The sequence below is a fragment of the Stenella coeruleoalba genome (genome assembly GCF_951394435.1).
Source record: "Stenella coeruleoalba genome assembly, chromosome: 1".
NCBI lineage: Eukaryota > Metazoa > Chordata > Mammalia > Artiodactyla > Delphinidae > Stenella > Stenella coeruleoalba.
The window spans coordinates 153,346,578-153,366,120 of NC_137169.1; the positions used below are offsets into that span (position 1 = coordinate 153,346,578).

The window sequence follows — 19,543 nt, forward strand, 5'->3', positions numbered from 1 at the left end:
CTTAATGCCTTAAATATTTTTTAGGACTCTGACAAAAAATGAAATTTACATATAAATGTATTACACATGTATGGACATATTTATAAAATATGTAATTATATTTGTAGAATTTATATTATATCACACATTTATATAATACCTGAATTATTTATTTAAATGATTACTTATTTAAGTTAATCATTCCCCTATTGTTGGACACTAGATATTTTATTATTAGAAATAATGCTGTGATAATCATACTTATATTTTTAAACACATGGAGATCACAGGTCTCAATGTATAAATGTTTATTAAGACACCTGATGCATCTGCCCAAATTGCTTTCCAGAAGGGATTCAACTCATACTTCCACCACCAGCAGTATGCGAGAATGCCCATCTCACAACATCATACTCATTTTTAATCTGTTCTAATTTTATGTGAGAAGTTGTATATGATTATAAGTTGTACTTCTTTGATTAATAAAAAGGTTGTATTTAGTATAAAACTTGTATTTCTGCTAATAAAAGTAATCTATGCCTTACTCTAAAAACTTCAAAAACACTACAATTATAAAGCAGACAATAGAAATCACCCATAACCTCATCAGTTGGAAACTGCTCTTAGCATTCTTGCCTGATGATCAGTTTGAAATGTTTATTGACTGCTGTGTGGGCATGTGGGTGAATTAACTGTTCATCGTCTTTGTCAGTTTTTATCTTGAGAAATTATTGTTTTTTAATTGAATTCTAAAACCTATTAAAGATTATTAACCAACTGTCTGTCATATTTGTTATATATATTTATCCCAGTTTGTTATTTACTTTCAAATGTTATCTTTTGATGTGTATAGTCAAATCTATCAAACTTTTTCTTTGAATTCTGTATCCATTGCTTTTATGTTTAGAATTGTCTTCCATATTTAAGTACTAGTAAACAGCCATGTATGTCTTTTATATTTTATTCATGATTTAATTTTTCACTGAATTCATTCAAGTACCTATAGATTTTCATTGTCAGTAGCACTCAAAATAGGAATTTCAGTTGCTAATTTTCCTGTCTGTCTTCCCTATTATACCAGAAGTTCCTTGAGGTAAAAAACATTTCTTTTTCAGCTTTGTATTTAAAATCTCTACCATGGGGTCTGGCATATTATTTTCACTACATAAATACTTGAACAATGTCTATATTAAAACAATTGGATTATTCCCGTAATACCCTTACCTTTTAAAGTTCTTTGAGTCTAACACCTGATATTGTAATTTTTTTTTGGATTTTGCCTGCTTGAGTCCAAAGTCATCACTATTTACTGTGAATTTGTTCACAAAACCACCGTCGTCCCCCAAGAGGATGTCATCTTGGCAGAGCTGGTCAGGCAGAGACACTACACACACACAGAGGAGGCAATGATCCATAGGTTTTATGACAAAATAGTTTTCCTAGAAACAGAAGAATACTTTTAATAAGTTATCGTGTTGCTCTAAATATCTAAATATTAAATTTAAATATTGCTCTTATTATTTGATAAGATTTTACTTTCTGATGTTTCTCATTTTAGATATTCCCACTGTTAAAGGAACTTGAAAGAAACAAAGTTAACCAAGTAGAAGTTAACGAATGAACTTCTCACTTTGAGCCCAACATTGTGCTTTTGGGTGTTTTGTGGGGAAAAAGTGTGAAGTACCTGTCTCTAGCTCAATAAATAATGAGATTTTCTGATGTATTACTGTGAACATTCCTTTCTTGAATTCGTAAGGCAATATTAACAGGAAGCATTAAAAAGTTGAGGTGTTAAAAGACCATTGAAATTAAAATGGATGGTAAATAGGAAAATCTAATATCAAAGTCCCAATTACTTTACAAGGAGAAAAATATCCTAACGTCTACATTTATCCAAAAATATTCAGCAAGCATTTATCAAGCTGACTCTATATTATTGAACTGGGTTCACTAAGCTATATGGCCATTGTTTTCCTGGAGCTTAATTTCTACCTAAGGAGAAGAAAAAAGTATTTAAAAATTTTTAAATTTGTTTTGTTTCCTATAGAATCAGTGAGACTTGAGCATATTTAGAGGTTCATTCAGTCTTTCAACAAATATTTATTGAGCACCTACAACATGGCAAGAACCATTCTAGGCATGGGCTTATGGTGATGAACAAAAATTTCTGACTTTGTGGAGCTACTGTCCTAGTTGGGGGAGACAGATGAATTAAACAGATAATTCCAGATAATGGGATGTGCACTTAAAAACATAAGCCAGAGCGCTGTGATAAAGAGTGACTTAAGAGGTCATTTTGGGTCCCATGGTCAGGGAAGGTGACCTTGGATCTGGGACCTGAATTGGTTGAGAGGAAGATTCAGAAGAGGTTGAAAAGAAGGATCCTAGGAGAAGAGATTAATGTCAAAAAAGATAGAAAGGGAAAAGGCTATGGAGTCTTGTCCTGGACAAGGCAGGAGGGGATGGGGGGGTGTCAGATACAGGGAGTGTCAGATATTTTGTCTTTAGAGAGAGGAAGGAAGAAAGAAAGGAAGTAGTGTTGTATTGTTAGTTAAAGCTGTAGGTGGAGGGCTGGAATTTGAAAGAGGACAAGCCTTTCAGACTCAGTATTCTCAGAAACAGGAAGAAGTTCACCTGTCGAAAGGGCAAGGGCTTGAGAAGAATAATGGAATTTGGAATACTTGCCAGGAGTGGGAAAGTGAGTTGGCAAGAATCAGAAAGAGATTGATAAATGCCCCTGAGTGCTCAGGTGAGTCTGCAGACCCTGAATTTGTAGTGATGACAAATAGTGTGGCTCTGAGTTTTTCTCTAGCAGTGCTTAGCCACTGCAAAGGAGCAAAGAAGGGCTATAGCATCTATCCGAGATTCAAGTTTTGAAGGACAGAGATTTAAGAGATGATCCATCCAGGAGGTAATGTGAGAAGGGAAAGAGGGAAGAAGCAGGGGTACTGAAGAGTGGAAGAAGATGCTTTCAATGAACTGGAGGCTTCTATGAGATTGAAAAGCAAGAGTGAAAACAGGAGAGAGCGGGAAGGAAAAGAAGTTGTAATCAAACTATACGACATGAGATAGTGACACATCACATAATAAAATACATTAAGCAAACAGCTGCCTTCTTTAAAATCATCTTGGTATAATTAGTTGGCCAATATTGTAGACAAGAATAGGAAGTTTACTATTTTACTGAGACTAGTATGGCACAGAGGAAGGTTAAATTATTTGTTAATCCTACATGTCCTTCAAAGTCAGCCTGCTTCCTGAGGACGTTTTTATAATAACCCCAATGCTTAGTGATCGCTCCTCTCCCTGAGTACCTGTTCTTTTTTACTTTACTTTTTTGCTATACCATTATATTATATATTATGTTTGTTTGTGAGAATCTTCAAGACTGAGTTTTGTTTGAGTGTAGGGAACATGTTCATTACTTCTATATGTCTACAGATGCTCAATAAATATTGTAAATTGGTTAAGTGGTAACATATCACTAACTGAGGAGATTAACATTAACATCTGCTCATTCGATTTTTTGCCAGGATTATGCATTTGATTTTAGTAGTTTTCTTGCCAAATGAAGCTGGACTGAAGAGAAAGGCTTTGAACTGGTTAACATGAGTATAACCAAAAAGATAATACGTGGATTCAGAGAAAGGTATAAAAGAAGAAAGGAACTAATCATTCTCTCTCAAAAACAAAACAAATTAAACATACACTAAATGGAAAGAATGTTCCCTTTTAATTAAGACTCACAGAATATTGATGCTGGACTTGATTATCTTAGTTAAACTCCCTCATTTTATATATGAGGAAACTGATGTTCAATAGAGAAAGTGTGTTGCTCATTTCCTCCCAGTATGGAAAAGACAATCCAATTTCTTTGAGTATCTCTTGGCACAGTACCTGGCTGCTCCCTTGAGCTTTATGATCCCAGACAATAATGGTCCTTTCAGTAGTAGCTACAATTCGTTTCAGCTGAGAGAGGTAATCACAACCTGTAATCCAGGAGGTATCCTGATAGAAAAGCATAGGATTGGCATGTTGTGTTTTGGAGTATATTGTGTTTTGTTTTATCACACAATGGTGGCTACTAAAAGAGCAGATTACTTACATTAAAAGCCCCATTTTGCCCCCTTATTTGCAGAGGAGCCACGCAAGGTCTCTTCTTCAATGTCCTGAGAAGAAGCTTCCATCTTTTTCCCTTTCACCCTCAGCCTGAGTTTCTCAGAACCATCATCTGGAGAATGACACAGCTAGAGCCTGGCACAGCTCTCTGGAAGCACACAGCCACTGACCAAGCAGTCATCTTTATGCACTGTTCTTTTACATGAGAACACTTCTGCACAGGAGATCAGTGGGACTAGATTTAGGGCACCGATTAAGTGAGTTTTCTGGCCCTGTCCTCATGCTTAAATTTTTTAGCTGGAAAAGACCTTGGTGGTCATCTGGTCAGTGATCAAGTTGAGGTCAGTGAGTCTGCCTTGTGCTTTCCTAAAGTCACCAGATTGGCATGGCTAGGATCCATAATATCTCTGACAACACACTACTTTACGAGAACAATGGCTCCCACTCGTGAGTGTCTTCTGTGCCAGAAACTGCTGCCTGTATTTCAGGCATGCCCTTGAACCTTCTGTAAAACCCGTTAGGAATTTTAAGAAAGTTTAAGAAATGGAGGCTCAGAGACTCCTCTGCTTGGCACCCTCAGTGCATTTCAGTGCATACAAGCAGGGTGAAAGTCAATCCTTCTCCATCTCTCATAAAGCCACGGTGGGATTCTGAGAGCAATTCACCATAGCTTTACAATAGCTGCCACAAGATTACTGTTCCAGTTAGCAATATGGATTAAATAAATTACAATATTGCACTCAAGTTCTTTAATGCTGTTTTCAAGTTTAGAATAAAATGTTTTCAAATAATTTTCACTGGCTATTTCCTTGTTCTCACAACATGGGTTTTGTCTGTCTTTCACTTTCCTCAATAGTGAGCACTTAGAAAAACAGGCGAAGATTTTAAATTGAAGCTTCCAAGGAATAGTCAGCTTCCAAGCAATTCTCTACCATCAAATTAACTCAGAAAGCAAGGTCTGTGTCCTCTTTGCTGTTGCTCAAGCTTTAGTTTGGATCCTAGTCAATAAAGATAAAGCTACAGTCTATGAGAACCTCTTATTCTCAGAGTGTATTCAGACTCTTCATTGAGATTTTGACTAGTTATGGAGGAACCATCATCAATCAGTTTAACTTAATTAGGAATTTTTTTAAAGTACTTACTGTAACATTGGTGCTGGTCTGAACTCTCATCTATAAGAAAAAGGAAGAGAATAATGATCCCCAGCTGGCACTACAATTAAAGATGAAAATGCTGGCTCTAAAGCAACACGGTACCTCCTTGGTTAACCTCACTTGTCATTTCTACCTTCTGTTAGTCTCCTTGTTCCTTCTGCCTCTGAAAAATCTAGCTGTAATCTAGCTCTGTAAAATAATGCACTGTTTGCTTTGGGCAAGTTTATGTTTCCGTGGCTTGTCTTTAAGCCTGGTCACTATGCTCTTAGGCTTAAACTTTATTAGTTATTTGTTCCTTCTATTTGCAAACTGCCTCACATTCTTTAGCTATTCAGAGCAACCTTTGATAACAAAAATTGGGACTGCAAAATAATACTAACAGCAATGGCAAGAACGGTAAACAGGTCAATATGGATATAGATTGATACAGAAAAAAAAAACTTTTCATTTGAGTTATCTCTCAAGTTACTGAGATTTAAGAACATTCTATCCAGTGGGCTTTCTCTTTTATTCAATAAATATGTATTGAATGAATATCATATCCTAAGTACTATGCTGGCTGAGAATCATAGATTTATCCAAGCAGAGCTAGTATGTATTACTTGAGCAGCCTCTTATACCCTTAAAGCATGTTAAATGCTCCCAAGGTAAAGGTTAGTGTCTGAAATATATTAATGACCTAGTTTCTTTTGCATGCTCTAATGGTCTTGGGGAAAGTCTAGAAAATGGCTGCCCAGAAGGATGGCTCATGTGAAAAGGAGAAAAAGTAAATCGAGATTACTAAAACTGTTAGTTCTGGTCATCACAGACTGTCTTTCATCTGAAGAGTTCAAAAATGCTTTTCCAACCGGGACTTTTTTCTAGATGGAAAAAATAAAGGGCTCAAAGAAATTCCTCCTCTATTTCTCTATCTCTATCTTTAGTGGAAGTCACTTGTTTAAAATTATCTTATCTGCTCTAAAATTTTTATAATCCTTATATATCTTCTGAATTTTCTAAATCTAGCCTTTTTGTAGGAACTTTCATTAATGACATTTACAGTCTACATCACCAAGCCCTCCAGCGAGCACCATGAAAATCCTTAAATGTATTTATTCTACCTCAGATAGAGCCTAAACTGTGGGTGTAAGATATTTTGCATTATTAATGGCTATCTTTTAATAAATTATTCCTGTGACCTACCCTGCCAAATTACTTTTCTCACAGAATGTACCATCCTATTTTTAAGGCATGCAGCATTCAAAATACTATTTATTCCTGGAGTACCAAATCTTTAAATAGAAACAGGTGGTGAGCATCTGCATGTTCGTGAGTACACATGTGTGCGCCTATAAGCATGTGTGAGTGAGTGTGTGTGTGAGTGTGAGGGAGAGAGAGGGAGAGAGAGAGAGAGAGAGACATATCTGGAAATATGATAATGCCCTCTCACTTATTTCACATAATCCTGAACTATTTCATTATGAAGATCATAATTTTCCTCCTCACTGTTTTTCTTTAGATACCATGTTAGTTCTATTTTTGAGGAAATAAAGGTAAAAAATGAGAAGGGAATTAATGCATCGAGAAAAGAGTGATCAAGGAAGGTTTTCACACTTCAATGAGGCAAATCCATTTTTATTTTCACATTATTTGTTCATAATTGTAATTGCCAACATTTACTAAGTGCTTACAATGATGTTAAGTGCTTTATGTTGATTAACTCATGTAAACAGCACAACTACATAGGGAGGGATATTCTCTGGTTTGGATGAGGAGCAACTGGGGCCTGGATATAAAAAGTAACATGCACAGCTGGCAGTGTGGAGGCAAAGCCAGTCTCCACGCCCATGCTCAGAATCTCCTGCTGCACCTCTGGGTGCAGGCCACCCTCTCTGACACGATCTGGCTGCCTATGATGGAAATCACTGAAAGGCTGAAAATTATTGTTGAAATTTTAATCATGTGATGATCATTTTAAATATATTTTATTTGTATAAAGCTTGCCTCTACTTGGAAATAAACTAATAATTGGACCAATTTTTTGATATTTAACACCAAACATTTATTTTCATGGTGAAATATGATATAGATGATATCATCTTACATTCCATGAAAATCTCTCATATTTTGAAAATAGAAGTCCAAAACATAAATTTAGAAAGAAATGACAATAATAGCAATGCCTTAAAATGTTTCCAACATTCATTATCTCATTTGAAATTCACTACAATCCTCTGAGGGAGAGGAGACTGATCCTATTGTCTTCATTTTACAGATATGAAAAAAAGAGACATGAAAATATACAAGTTGGCTCATTAAGTTCCCTACTTAACATCTAGGCTGTTAAAATAGAGGAGCTAGAATTTGAGCCTTGTTTTTAACTTCAAGTACAAGGTTCTTGTTGGGACCTTTTATTACTTGGTAGTATTATGACAAAATCACTTGGCTTGTGAGTGTTTATGATGTTATCTGAGAAATTATCCAGGATCATCCTTAATTATGCTGATGCCACATGGTTCAATATGACACCCCAAGGAACAATGTCAAATGCAGTTACCAAAACCTCAAAAACTGCTGTGGGGTTCAGCGAGCTCCTCGTTTTAGTAATACTTGGTTTTTTTTTTTCTGGAATAACTGAAATATGGCTATGGTTTCTGCTGCATCTGATACATAGGCATAATGCATAGACAAAACAAAAGAGAGGAAGGAAGGAAGAAAGGAGGGAGGAAGGAATCCAAGCTTTCAAATTACCTGGCTATTAAAAACTGTTATCAATCCTTTCTGAGAAGCTGTTACTAGTAAATCCAGCTGAGGAATCTTGACAATGCACTTAATCACATCGCGTCTTCTACTACCTGTTGATGGCACAACACTCGTTTCAACTCCTAGCAGTAAAGATCCTAAAAGTCACTTGTTAGTTTTATTTAAAAAAAAGAGAAAGGAAGCAACCAACTTTTTGCTAGAAAGACTTTAGTTACTTAAAAATTAAAGTGGAATAAAACCAAAAAATGAACAACTATTGCTTTTTAATTATCCTTAGAGATAGTAATCTGACGTTATAGTGCTTTCCAACTAAACATGGTGCATGAATTCCCAGAGAAAATGTAAGATCATACCCCATCCCACCTCCACGTGTACATTTCAGAGAATGAGTTTTCCAAATGTCTTTTAGAATCATTTCTATTTTAAGATCTTCACATCTCAGGAGCTCTTTCTTTGAACTATCACCATGTGATTTACACAGAATAAAAACCTAATACTATCTCAGGCTTTCCAGTACAAAAGAATGAAACTACTTTAATACTGTTTTTAAGGTTTTTTTTTTCTTTTTTTTACTTTATGCATTTTGAAAAAAACACTTTCAAGTTTCTTTGCCTATGTGCTGAATGATAAAGCCACACATACTGGGCCTCTTCCCAGGATGATTTAAATCAAGTTTTTATAATTGTAAATTCTTAGAGAGGAAAAGCAAGTGGACAAATCTCACACTCCAGTATTATCCCCCTAATTCATGCATTCTCAACAGAGAAATTATTGCTCCCAAAGGGGTACAAATTGGTTCTTGGGCAGGGGGTGGTGGTGGCGGTGGTGTGTGAATGAGTTTTACTCTCTGTGTCAAAAGCTCAGATATACATACAGTACATAGACCGATATACAGTATATCTGAGGTATTAAAATGTCTAGGGTTCAGGGGGAAGGAGGTTGAGAGGGGATTTGGGATGAGATTAGGAAAGAAGGTCCAAAAGATTCCTTGGAGGGGTCAATAATGAAAAAACAGGCACAGAATATTATTTTATTCCAAGCCACCATCATTCTCTCTGCTTCAACTCCTTCCCCACTATAGACCATTTTTATCACAGAAGCCAGAACATTTGAAGGGTAACTCAGGCCAGGCCTCTCTCCTCTCTGCAGCCTTCTCACAGCTTTCTGTCTCACTCAGAAGTCTTTAGCATGTCCACAAGTCCTTGGACATCTGTGCCTATGCCACTGTTGCCTCTCTAACCTCATCTTCTACTACTGTCCCCCTACCACTCCACTCCAGCATGAAGTGTGTGGTTCGCTCTCATATCTCCTTCAGGTTTTCCCCAACTACCCTATTTAAAATCTCTCCAAACCAGCTTCTTCCCACACTCCTGTTTTATTTTTCTCCACAGTCTGCCTACTTTATTATTTTTTCTGTAGCACTTAATTTACTTGTTTGATTTTTTTATTGTCTATCTCTCCCCATTAGAATGTAGACTCCATGGCGTCAGGGATTTATGATTGTTTGTTCATTGCTGTATCCCCAGCACTTAGAAAGTTACTCGGCCCACAAAGTAGACCTTAACGATTATTTGCTGAGTGAATAAACAAGTTACAGAACCCAACTGCTATCTATAAAGGTGCTTTCAAAGTTCTAATTTAGGATGCCAGCAACATATTTCCCTTACTCACTGGCCACTCTTCACTCAGTGATGACAGAAGCAGGGATAGCTCCCTTGCTTCTGTTCTTTGATGATAGTTCCCATGGAGGGACCCAGAGGTTAGGCTCTGGTGAGGCCTATGGTTGGGCTAAGGAAGGGTCAAAAACAAGGGTGGGTTTTGCTCACAAAGGACTGGGTTTTTTTTTTTTCTTTTAAGGAACACCAGATTTGACCTAGACTATGCCCTTCATCTCAGAATTTGCTATGAAATGCTGGAGGATGGGGCAGATTCCAGGGTTTGCCTTTCCTCACCTTGGACTTCTTCCTCCCTGTAGGGAAGAAAGGAAAGAAAACCCAAGTTGTCAATAGTGGAGAGGGAAATGAGTTCCTGGGGTCCAGTTTCAAATTTTAAAACAAATGACATATGTAAACTGGAGACCTCTTAATCTGAGGTAACACTCCTCTGTGATTGGCACAAATTTACAGTTTTAGAGGTGTAGGGTTAAACCTCCATAAGATAATTAAGGGTGAGGACATGGGAAAGACTTCTAATAAGTGAAAACTTGAAAATTCAATTTTAAGAATATTTATTTTTAAAAATATGATCCATTTGGTACCAAAGCATGCATTATTGAGGTGACATTGTAGAGAGCTTTAACTTAAGATCTGAACCTCTTCAGGAAAATGGGAATTTCCCTCCCTAACATACCTTACTTAGTGTCCTTCAGAGCAATGATATTTCCAACTCAACTGCAAGTTTCTTCTGATATTGCATTCGAAACTGTCACTCCCCTTTCTTGTTATAAAGTATTGATCAAGTAAATAAGATGAAAAATGGTTTAATGGAAATGTTATAGTCCCAATATTTATTTTTGAGAAAATATTAAAACCCACATTAATCTGTTAGGGAAATTTAAATTATCACCTGAAATTACAACTCGTTGTTTTCTAGAAACGAGGAAAACCAAATTTTCTTCATCCATTTGCGAAGTAAGAGAATCTTCTTCAGAGGAGAAGTATCCAAAGATCTAAAATCCCAAACAACACATATAAACATGCACAATATCTCAGAAATGGCTGTAAAGTAAGAGATTTAATGTTGGTTGAATTTGAAGTCTTAATTTGGACTAACAATCAACAGCTTGATTTATAAATATCAAGGGGTTCTGATATAAATATCAGAAGGCAGTTTAATGTATTCAACATACCGCATGCTGCTGGTGCATGATTTTTGAGCAGTCATTGATTTTTCTCTCCAATAGATAAACTGATGTACTCGGCTGGTGTCCTTGCTCAGACTGATAGTTCAATTAGGAGGTGGCACTTGTTTGGAAATCAAATCAGCCTCCATCAGACAGGCTCTCAGCTGAAAATCCTGACAATGAATTTGGCCACTCTCAAATAACTATTCCTACCCATTTTCCATAAATCTTCCTGAACAAGATTTTTCATTCCTTTTTCGGGGGAATTTTGGAATTTTACTGTTCCAAATCCTATCCTCCAGGTGTTGCATGAAAATTAATTACTATAAAAAGATATCTTGAAGTAAAAAAGTGCATTTTATTTGTGAATAAATTGTCAGATTATGTAATTCCAAGGAATTTGAAAAATAAGATAGCTGTTTTTCAGCTGTCTATGAATAAGCAGAAATAAAGTCCTTAGAAGTTAATGACACACTGTATTTCTTATAAACTTGAGACTAGTTGGTGCTTGGTAGTGAATAAACAGAATGAGCTTCTGAAATTCAAGTGTGCATGCAAACCACTGGGATCCTACTAAAGTGCAGCTCTGACTCGTAGGCCTGGGAGTGTGCATTTCTAAGAAGCTCCCCATGAGGGACCACACTTTCCATATAAAGGACCTAGTGACTAAATGAGTCAATTGAAAATAAATCAAAACCAACTATATATCAGTTTGTTTTAATAACATTTGTCTATTTTGATGCTAGATGATGGCTTAGCATTAGGTGTTAACATGTCCTTTCATCAGTTGGTTTACAAATGTTACTACTTCCTCCTTTACATTCTCCCCCATCCAAACCTAACAACATAAACCAGCTGCCTTAATAATTTCCTACAATTAGATTTCATTCTTTGGGAAGATGAAGATTATCAAAGACTCTCTTGTATTTTCCAGTTTTCTTCCCACCAGCAAAAGCAGTATTCAATTAAAAGCTTAAGTAATTTATTATCTTCTCAGAAATTGCCACTAATTTTCCATGAGTACAGAACCTCTGCAATTAGTATCTAATTACCTCTGAAGGACTGAGAAAAGAGAAAGCAGAGAGCTTTCAATAGATCTCTGTTGGAGCGGACAGGAATCTTTTGTCCCTGCAACTTCCTGCCATCACTGATTGATGCATTACCCAGTTAATAGACATACATTGATCTGCAACTTAAACCTTGTTGGGGCCCAGAGTAGGCCAACCCAAAATGTGTGCCAGTGGCATATCGATTATTATGAATTAAAGTTACTTAAGAAACAGCCAACACAAGAGGGACACTCTGATCCTCCTGTCTCCCTGAAAACAGGAAATAAAGCTTTTGTGTGAAAGGTACACTCCCTTTCACTTTCACATGAAAGGATGTACCAGCCTGCATCCAGAGGTAGAAGGGACACCCTTATTGACAAAGAGAGAGAATTTGTGCCTAGAAGGGAGAAGCCTATATAAACAAACCTTGTTATTTCTTTAATTTACTACCCCAAGCCCAAACTCTGTTATATTCTTTACTAATGGGCACCTCACATCTAAATTTCTTTGTCCTCTCAATTCCTCACAAATTTATTGTTTCTTTGTCTAAAAAGTACAAAAAGCTGCCCGCTTTGGCCACTTCTTAGATCCTATTTCTGTGGGACATCCCTGTGCATAAATTAAAATTTCTTTTTCTCATGTTAATCTGTCTTGTGTAAATTTTATTGTTAATCCAGTCACAAGAACTCAAGAGGTTAGAGGGGAAAATTTCCCCCTCTCCAACATTCTGTATCATTTAAAAAAAAAAGTTATTGAAGTATAGTTGATTTACAATGTTGTGTTAATTTCTGCTGTACAGCAAAATGACTCAGTTATACATATATATTCTTTTTCATATTCTTTTCCATTCTGGTTTATCACAGAATATTGAATATAGTTCCCTGATATCCTGTATCATTTGAACCCACAATATGGCCTTATGGCAAGAGCATGCACTGTGGAATCAGAGAGTCCAGTGTTTGAGTTCAGACTCTCCAACTGATTGGTACTTAGAACTTGGATAAATACATTTAGCTCCTTAAGTCTCAATTTTCTCATCAGCAGAATAAAAGGTCAAACTTCTGAGGGCATTTTTTAATGGTGGTTAAATGATGTAACATGTGTAGAGCATTTCGCACTGTGTCTGGAATATAATAATTGTTCTTAAAATATTAGCTATAATTATCATTAGAAAGCCTAGATTAAGAAGGTCTCATGGAAGAGAGGAAAAAAATCATAAATTATATCAAGACCATAACCACTAATGAGAAAATTAGGCTCTCTCTGGAGATAGTACTTTAAAACTGTCAGTCCACTTGGGAGTGGAAACATTTCTTCTAAAAGAAAAAGACGAGTCAGATGGGTACTGCAGTAAATTGATGTGTGTGGAACCTCACTGGGAAAGATTTATATGACTCCTCGGCCAGTCAGAACTAAGAGGGAAATTCAGCCTCTTGCCCTTCCTCATTTATCAGATCCCTGCAGCCTTCACTTCCTTTCTTTCTTTTTTTTTTTTAAAGAAGATGTTGGGGGTAGGAGTTTATTAATTAATTTATTTATTTTTGCTGTGTTGGGTCTTCGTTTCTGTGCGAGGGCTTTCTGTAGTTGTGGCAAGTGGGGGCCACTCTTCATCGCGGTGCGTGGGCCTCTCACTATCACGGCCTCTCTTGTTGCGGAGCACAGGCTCCAGACGTGTAAGCTCAGTAGTTGTGGCTCACGGGCCTAGTTGCTCCGCGGCACGTGAGATTCTCCCAGACCAGGGTTCAAACCCGTGTCCCCTGCATTAGCAGGCAGACTCTCAACCACTGCGCCACCAGGGAAGCCCTTCATTTCCTTTCTTACTCAGTTTAGAATCTGTGGTCTGTCACTTCAATTCCACATTTCCACAGTCTTCCATCCTTTTCTACCACTGCATTGGCCTGGCAGGAAACCCAACTCCTACTTGGGTGCAAGGAAGCCAACTGCTTGTGCTCCTTGCACCCCAATTACTGTGGCAGATCAGCCACAGAAAAAGTCTCCCAGCCCTATGGATGGGGCCATGAATCATTCACGAGCTCCAGCCTCCTGGGTCTTCGGTGCCACCCAGCCTTCATCCCATGCTTCTCTGGGTGATCTTGTATTACATTGTCCACAAAAGCAACGTCAAACCTTCTCCAGTCTTATCAAACATGTGCTCCTTGTTACTCTGCAGCTGGCCTCATTTCCTACTTCAGATGATAGTAGAAGTCTCCAGACAAGAGCTTTCTTAGTATTTCCTGCCACCCTATTCAAAACTTAACCTGGTTTTGGATTCATTCTTTCTTCCCTTCTCCCTTTTAAAGGAAGATGTGTTTCTCCTTTCCTAGACTCATCCCTCTACGTATTCTTTGCAACTCGTCCCCTTTCATCTTCAGAGATTGGCTCTTTTCTCTCTCTTTCTACCGCCTTCCTTTCAGCATGCGGGAATCTCTCTCATCTTAAAAACAAAAATACAGGGGCTTCCCTGGTGGCGCAGTGGTTGAGAATCTGCCTGCTAATGCAGGGAACACGTGTTTGAGCCCTGGTCTGGGAGGATCCCACGTGCCGCGGAGCAACTAGGCCCGTGAGCCACAACTACTGAGCCTGCGCGTCTGGAGCCTGTGCTCCGCAACAAGAGAGGCCGCGATAGTGAGAGGCCCGCACACCACGATGAAGAGTGGCCCCCGCTTGCCACAACTAGAGAAAGTCCTCGCACAGAAATGAAGACCCAACACAGCAAAAATAAATAAATTAATTAATTAATAAACTCCTACCCCCAACACCTTCAAAAAAAAAAATACAGCAAACCTTCCAAAGGTAATTATAATTATAGATCATAGTCCTTAGTCCTTTTCTTGCTTTCCTCTTCTCCAGCTTCCTACTCCCAATATTGCAACCTCCTTCCATTGCTGTTAAGTTTGGATTTCTCTTGTAGCTACATTTTGCTTTTTGCTGGTTGTAACAACAGACACTCTTTCTGATCTTTGACAGTCTCCCCTCTGTATTAGTTTCCTATTGCTGTGGAAGTAAATTACCACAAACAAAGTGTGCTAAAACAACACTCATGTATTAGCTCATAGTTTCACGGGTTAGAAGTCCAACATGGGTCTCACATGGCAAAATCAAGATGTCAATAGAGACGCATTCTTTACTGAAGGCTTGGGATAGAGTCTGCTTCTAAGCTCGTTCAGGTGCTTGGCCCGAGGTCCTCATTTCCTTGCTGGTTGTCAGATGGGGCTGCCCTTACCTTTTAGATGCCTCTCTTCAGTCCTGCTACATGGGGCCCTGCATCTCAGCACAAGCAATGGTACTTAAATTCTCCACATTTAGAATCTTCTTCTCTTTTTAAGGACTTACGTGATTACATTGGGCCCACCCGGATAATCCAGGACAATCTCCCTATTTTAAGGTAATTAATTAGTCATCTTAATTGCATCTGCAAAGTCCCTTCACAGCAGTACCTAAATTACTTTGATATTTGTTTGATTGGATAACCAGGGGACAGGAATCTTGGGGCAGGTAGCTGGGGTGGGGGACACCTTTTTAGCATTCTGCCTATCACATCCTCCTTTTATAAATGCATTTCAGTACAGTAAGTTATTTGTGCAAAATACAGCAAAAACACCAATATTAGCAGCCAATTTAACCTCAGATAATAGTGTGAGAGAATTTTCAGATAATAATGTGAAATGACAAAGGGAATTAATATTTCCACGTTAATGTCCTCTTTGCAAGTTCAAAACTGTCCACTGAGCACTTAGCTTCCTTCCCAGATGGCACATCAGCCATGCAATCTGTCATACATGTGGTTTACAGTCACATCTATGATAGGTGCCATCCTGTACAACATCTGCTCTTATGGAAATCATACATTTTGCTATTTTTAAGCTTATAGTGACACAATACTACAATGCTTACCATAAGCAATTTCCAAGGAACACTAAAAATATCAAATTACTAAAATTTATTGAGGAAAAATTTAAGAGACATTATAGCAGATAAACTCCTTCCGAAGAGACAGCTAAAGTTATTACATTTTGAAAGGAAATGTTTCAAATAATGTTTTTAAAGAGGAGAAAATATCTCCTTTCTTGTGATGGGCTATAGCCTCATGGATCTCAAATTTCTCTTTCAGTAGTTTAAATTTCAGTCTAGTAACTGTGACATGCTTAGAGTATTTTATGACTATTAATGATGCTTTAGAGTATTAATTTTATTTTAACTTTGTTATTTCAAGGGCTTGCTCCACGCATTAAGTAATCCATCTTTTTGGATTACTTTAATCCATCTTTTTAAAGTGGATTAAGTAATCCATTTTTTTTTTTTCGGATTACATAAGGAACACATGTTCAATGTAGAATATTTGGAGAAAATAAAAAGCAGAGGAAAATAAAAATCAGTAGGCAACTCATTTTTTAACCTATCCTGGAGCATTCTTTTCACATTTTTGAAGTCAGCAAATAGTTGTAGATTTATAGTAGTTCATTTTAAATTCACTTTGGGGGAACACAGTTATAGGCATCCCAGATGGTGCTACATGGCTCTTCTTTGAATTAACTGGGTGTGCTCCTGGAAGGAACATGTTTATGAATTGCCCACTGGAAATTTAGACTAACACACTATTGTAGGAAAAGACGATTGTATCAATACCAGAATCTTCTACTGACTGGCTTTATAAATTTAAGACAATCACATTTCTTTAGATTTCTTTACATCTAATTTCTCTCACTATAAATTAAAGGGGCAGGTCCAGATGATAGTTGAGTTATAAGGTTTCATTATTCTATAAGTATCAATTTTTTCAAGTACATTTGCATCTAAAACCTAGGAAAAGAAAGTATACCTTTTTGTGCCATTGCTACAACAAAGAGATTTATATCCAATCAGGTTTGTATGTTTGTGCCAGACTTCAAAAGAATAAACCTAGTTTGTACTACCTGATAAGATTGACTGTCTGATAAAAAAGACTAATTTCATTTCACACTGAAATGAAATTAGTCTTCCAGCATTGAATTTCCATTTTACGGATGACAGATCTGAAGCCCAGAAAGGCTAGGTCACATGGCTTGAAATAGAAATGCCTCTTAGGAGCACTGGCACAGATAGTTTGTGAGGAAAATGACAGAAAAATAAAAAACTTCCTGCACCATTTTTTCAAAGTTATTCTTCATATACATACAGTGTGCCAGAGGCTGGTCACAAATTTTTCTAAAACTTGCATATAATTTATAGGAACCCAAGGGATGTAACAGGATAATGTAATTTGAAATTGCTATATAGAGAGGGAGAAAATCTCAACTCCAAGACCGAAACCAATTTTTTTGTGTGGCTTTAGACAAGTCAGTTAACCTTTCTGTGCTTCATTTTCTTCCTCTTTATTATTGCAATAATATTATCCTCCATAATCTACATCATGGGGCTGTTGTGAAGATTAAATGAGAACATGCATGGGAGGTTTTGGAAAAAAAAGTAAGATGATCATGATGTTCTAGCTGAAAAGGGAAAGAGAAGGAGAAAAAGAAGGAATGGATGAGGGAGACACTGAGGCTCAATTTCCTCATCTACACCATGAAAAGTCTGAATTTAGTTTTTTTTGTTGTTGTTTTTGTTTTTTGGGGTTGTTTTGTTTTGTTTTTTTACAAGGACAAGAAAGTGCTTTATTTATTTACAGTAACAACAAAAATTTGTAACATAATTATCTTTCCTCAAAACAGATATCCCTACAAAATACACAGAGGCCAAATTCTCAGCTGATGTAGAATTCCATGTAAAAATGAACTATACTGTGTTTCATTTGTTGTCATTATGGGACATTTTTAGAGCATTGATTTCCTGAATCTAAGTGTGTAATATAATATAAACAGACTTATGTAACTTCCTGAAAGGCATAAATTATTGATATTGACATGAATTATTTGTTATAGATTCATTTTTGCATTCTTAGTGGTCTGAAACTATTGCATTCGAAATTCAAGCACACAAACCACGGAAGGAAGGAAGGAAGGAAGGGAGGGAGGGAGGAAAAAAGGAAGGGAGAAAGAAAGAAGAGAGAAAGAAAAAAAAACCCTCATAAGCTCAGCAATCAGAATTCATTCTCTTTGACATATGAAACTTGTACCCCAGTAACCCCTTTTCATGTCTATCATGACCTAATTTAGATGTTTTCATATATATTTTGCTTTCATATTTTCTCTTTCGATGTCATAATCAAGTACAGATCTAAGTAAAAGACATACTTTTACTTTTCATTTCTTGCAAAAAAGAACATACTTCAGAAACATACTCCACAGTAGAATCTTCATGCTCATCTACAGGTGTCCAAGGCTTTGTAATTGCTCACCAGAAGTTTGTTAGTTTTTCAATTAACATAAGCAACCTAAAATATTTATAAGAATTATCAAAAATACAAGGTTGTATTGATATTCAGTTACTGGTGTGCTGGGCTATGTATTAGTTTAGCTGTATTAATTCCAAAAATCAGTTTTATTGTAATTCTATTAATTTTTGTCTTCCAGTTTTAGAGATATAATTGATATACAGCACTGTATAAGTTTAAGGTGTACAGCATAATGATTTGACTTACATGCATCATGGAATTATGACCTAAATACGTTTAGTGAGCATCCATCATCTCATGGATATAAAATTAAAGTAGAAAAAATATTTTTCCTTGTGATGAGAACTCTTAGGGTTTACTCTCTTAACAACTTCCATATGTAACCTACAGCAGTGTTAATTATATTTATCATGTTGTACATTACATCCCTAATACTCCTTCATCTTATAACTGGAAGTTTGTATATTTTGACCACTTTCAGCCAATTCTTCCTAATCCCACCCCGCACCTCAGTAAACACAAATCTGATATCTTTTTCTATGAGTTCTGTTTGTTTGTTTTTGAAGTATAAATGACCTACAACACTATGTTAGTTCCTGGTACACAACATAGAAATTCAGTGTTTCTACACATTTCAAAACAATAACCGTGATAATCTATTTGTCGTCTGCCACCATACAAAGGTATTATATAGTTATGACTATATTCCCCGCACTGTATAGTTCATACCTGTGGCTCACTTATTTCGTAACTGGAAGTTTGTATCTCTTCATCTCCCTCACCTATTTCTTACCTCCCCCCACAGCCCCCCCTCTGGAAACCACATGTTTTTTCTCTGTATCTATGATTCTGTTTCTATTTAGTTATATTTGTTCATTTGTTGAATTTTTTAATTCCACATATAAGTGAAAAATTACAGTATTTGTCCTTCTCTGTCCTGGAGAATGTTCCATGTACACTTGAAAAGAATGTGTATTCTTATATAAAATAGATAAGCAATGAGGACCTACTGTATAGTACAGGGAACTATATTCAATATCTTGTAATAACCTATAATGGAAAAGAATCTGAAAGAATATATATGTGTGTGTGTGTGTGTGTGTGTGTGTGGGTGTGTGTGAATCACTTTGCTGTACACCTGAAACATTGTAAATCAACTATCCTTCAATTTAAAAAATAAAATTAAAAGTTGCAAAAATTTTAAAAAAGAATGTGTATTCTGCTGCCTTTGTATGGAATGTTATATATAGACCTATTAAGTTTATCTGGTCTAATGTGTCATTTAAGACCAATGTTTCCTTACTGACTTTCTGTCTGGATGATCTGTCCATTATTGTAAGTGGGG

General features: G+C 36.6%; 1 protein-coding gene across 1 annotated transcript in view; it reads right to left on the bottom strand.

Moving 5' to 3' along the window:
• WDR64 (WD repeat domain 64) overlaps positions 1-19,543 on the bottom strand; it is a gene marked incomplete at its 5' end in the record, with an annotated part of 149,491 nt that overhangs the window by 115,673 nt on the left and 14,275 nt on the right. Inside the window, 5 exons of the mRNA XM_079916450.1 lie at positions 1,204-1,418; positions 3,877-3,987; positions 5,241-5,270; positions 7,983-8,086; positions 10,560-10,662. Coding sequence (XP_079772576.1) covers positions 1,204-1,418; positions 3,877-3,987; positions 5,241-5,270; positions 7,983-8,086; positions 10,560-10,662 — 563 coding nt within the window. The remainder of the gene's footprint in view (positions 1-1,203; positions 1,419-3,876; positions 3,988-5,240; positions 5,271-7,982; positions 8,087-10,559; positions 10,663-19,543) is intronic.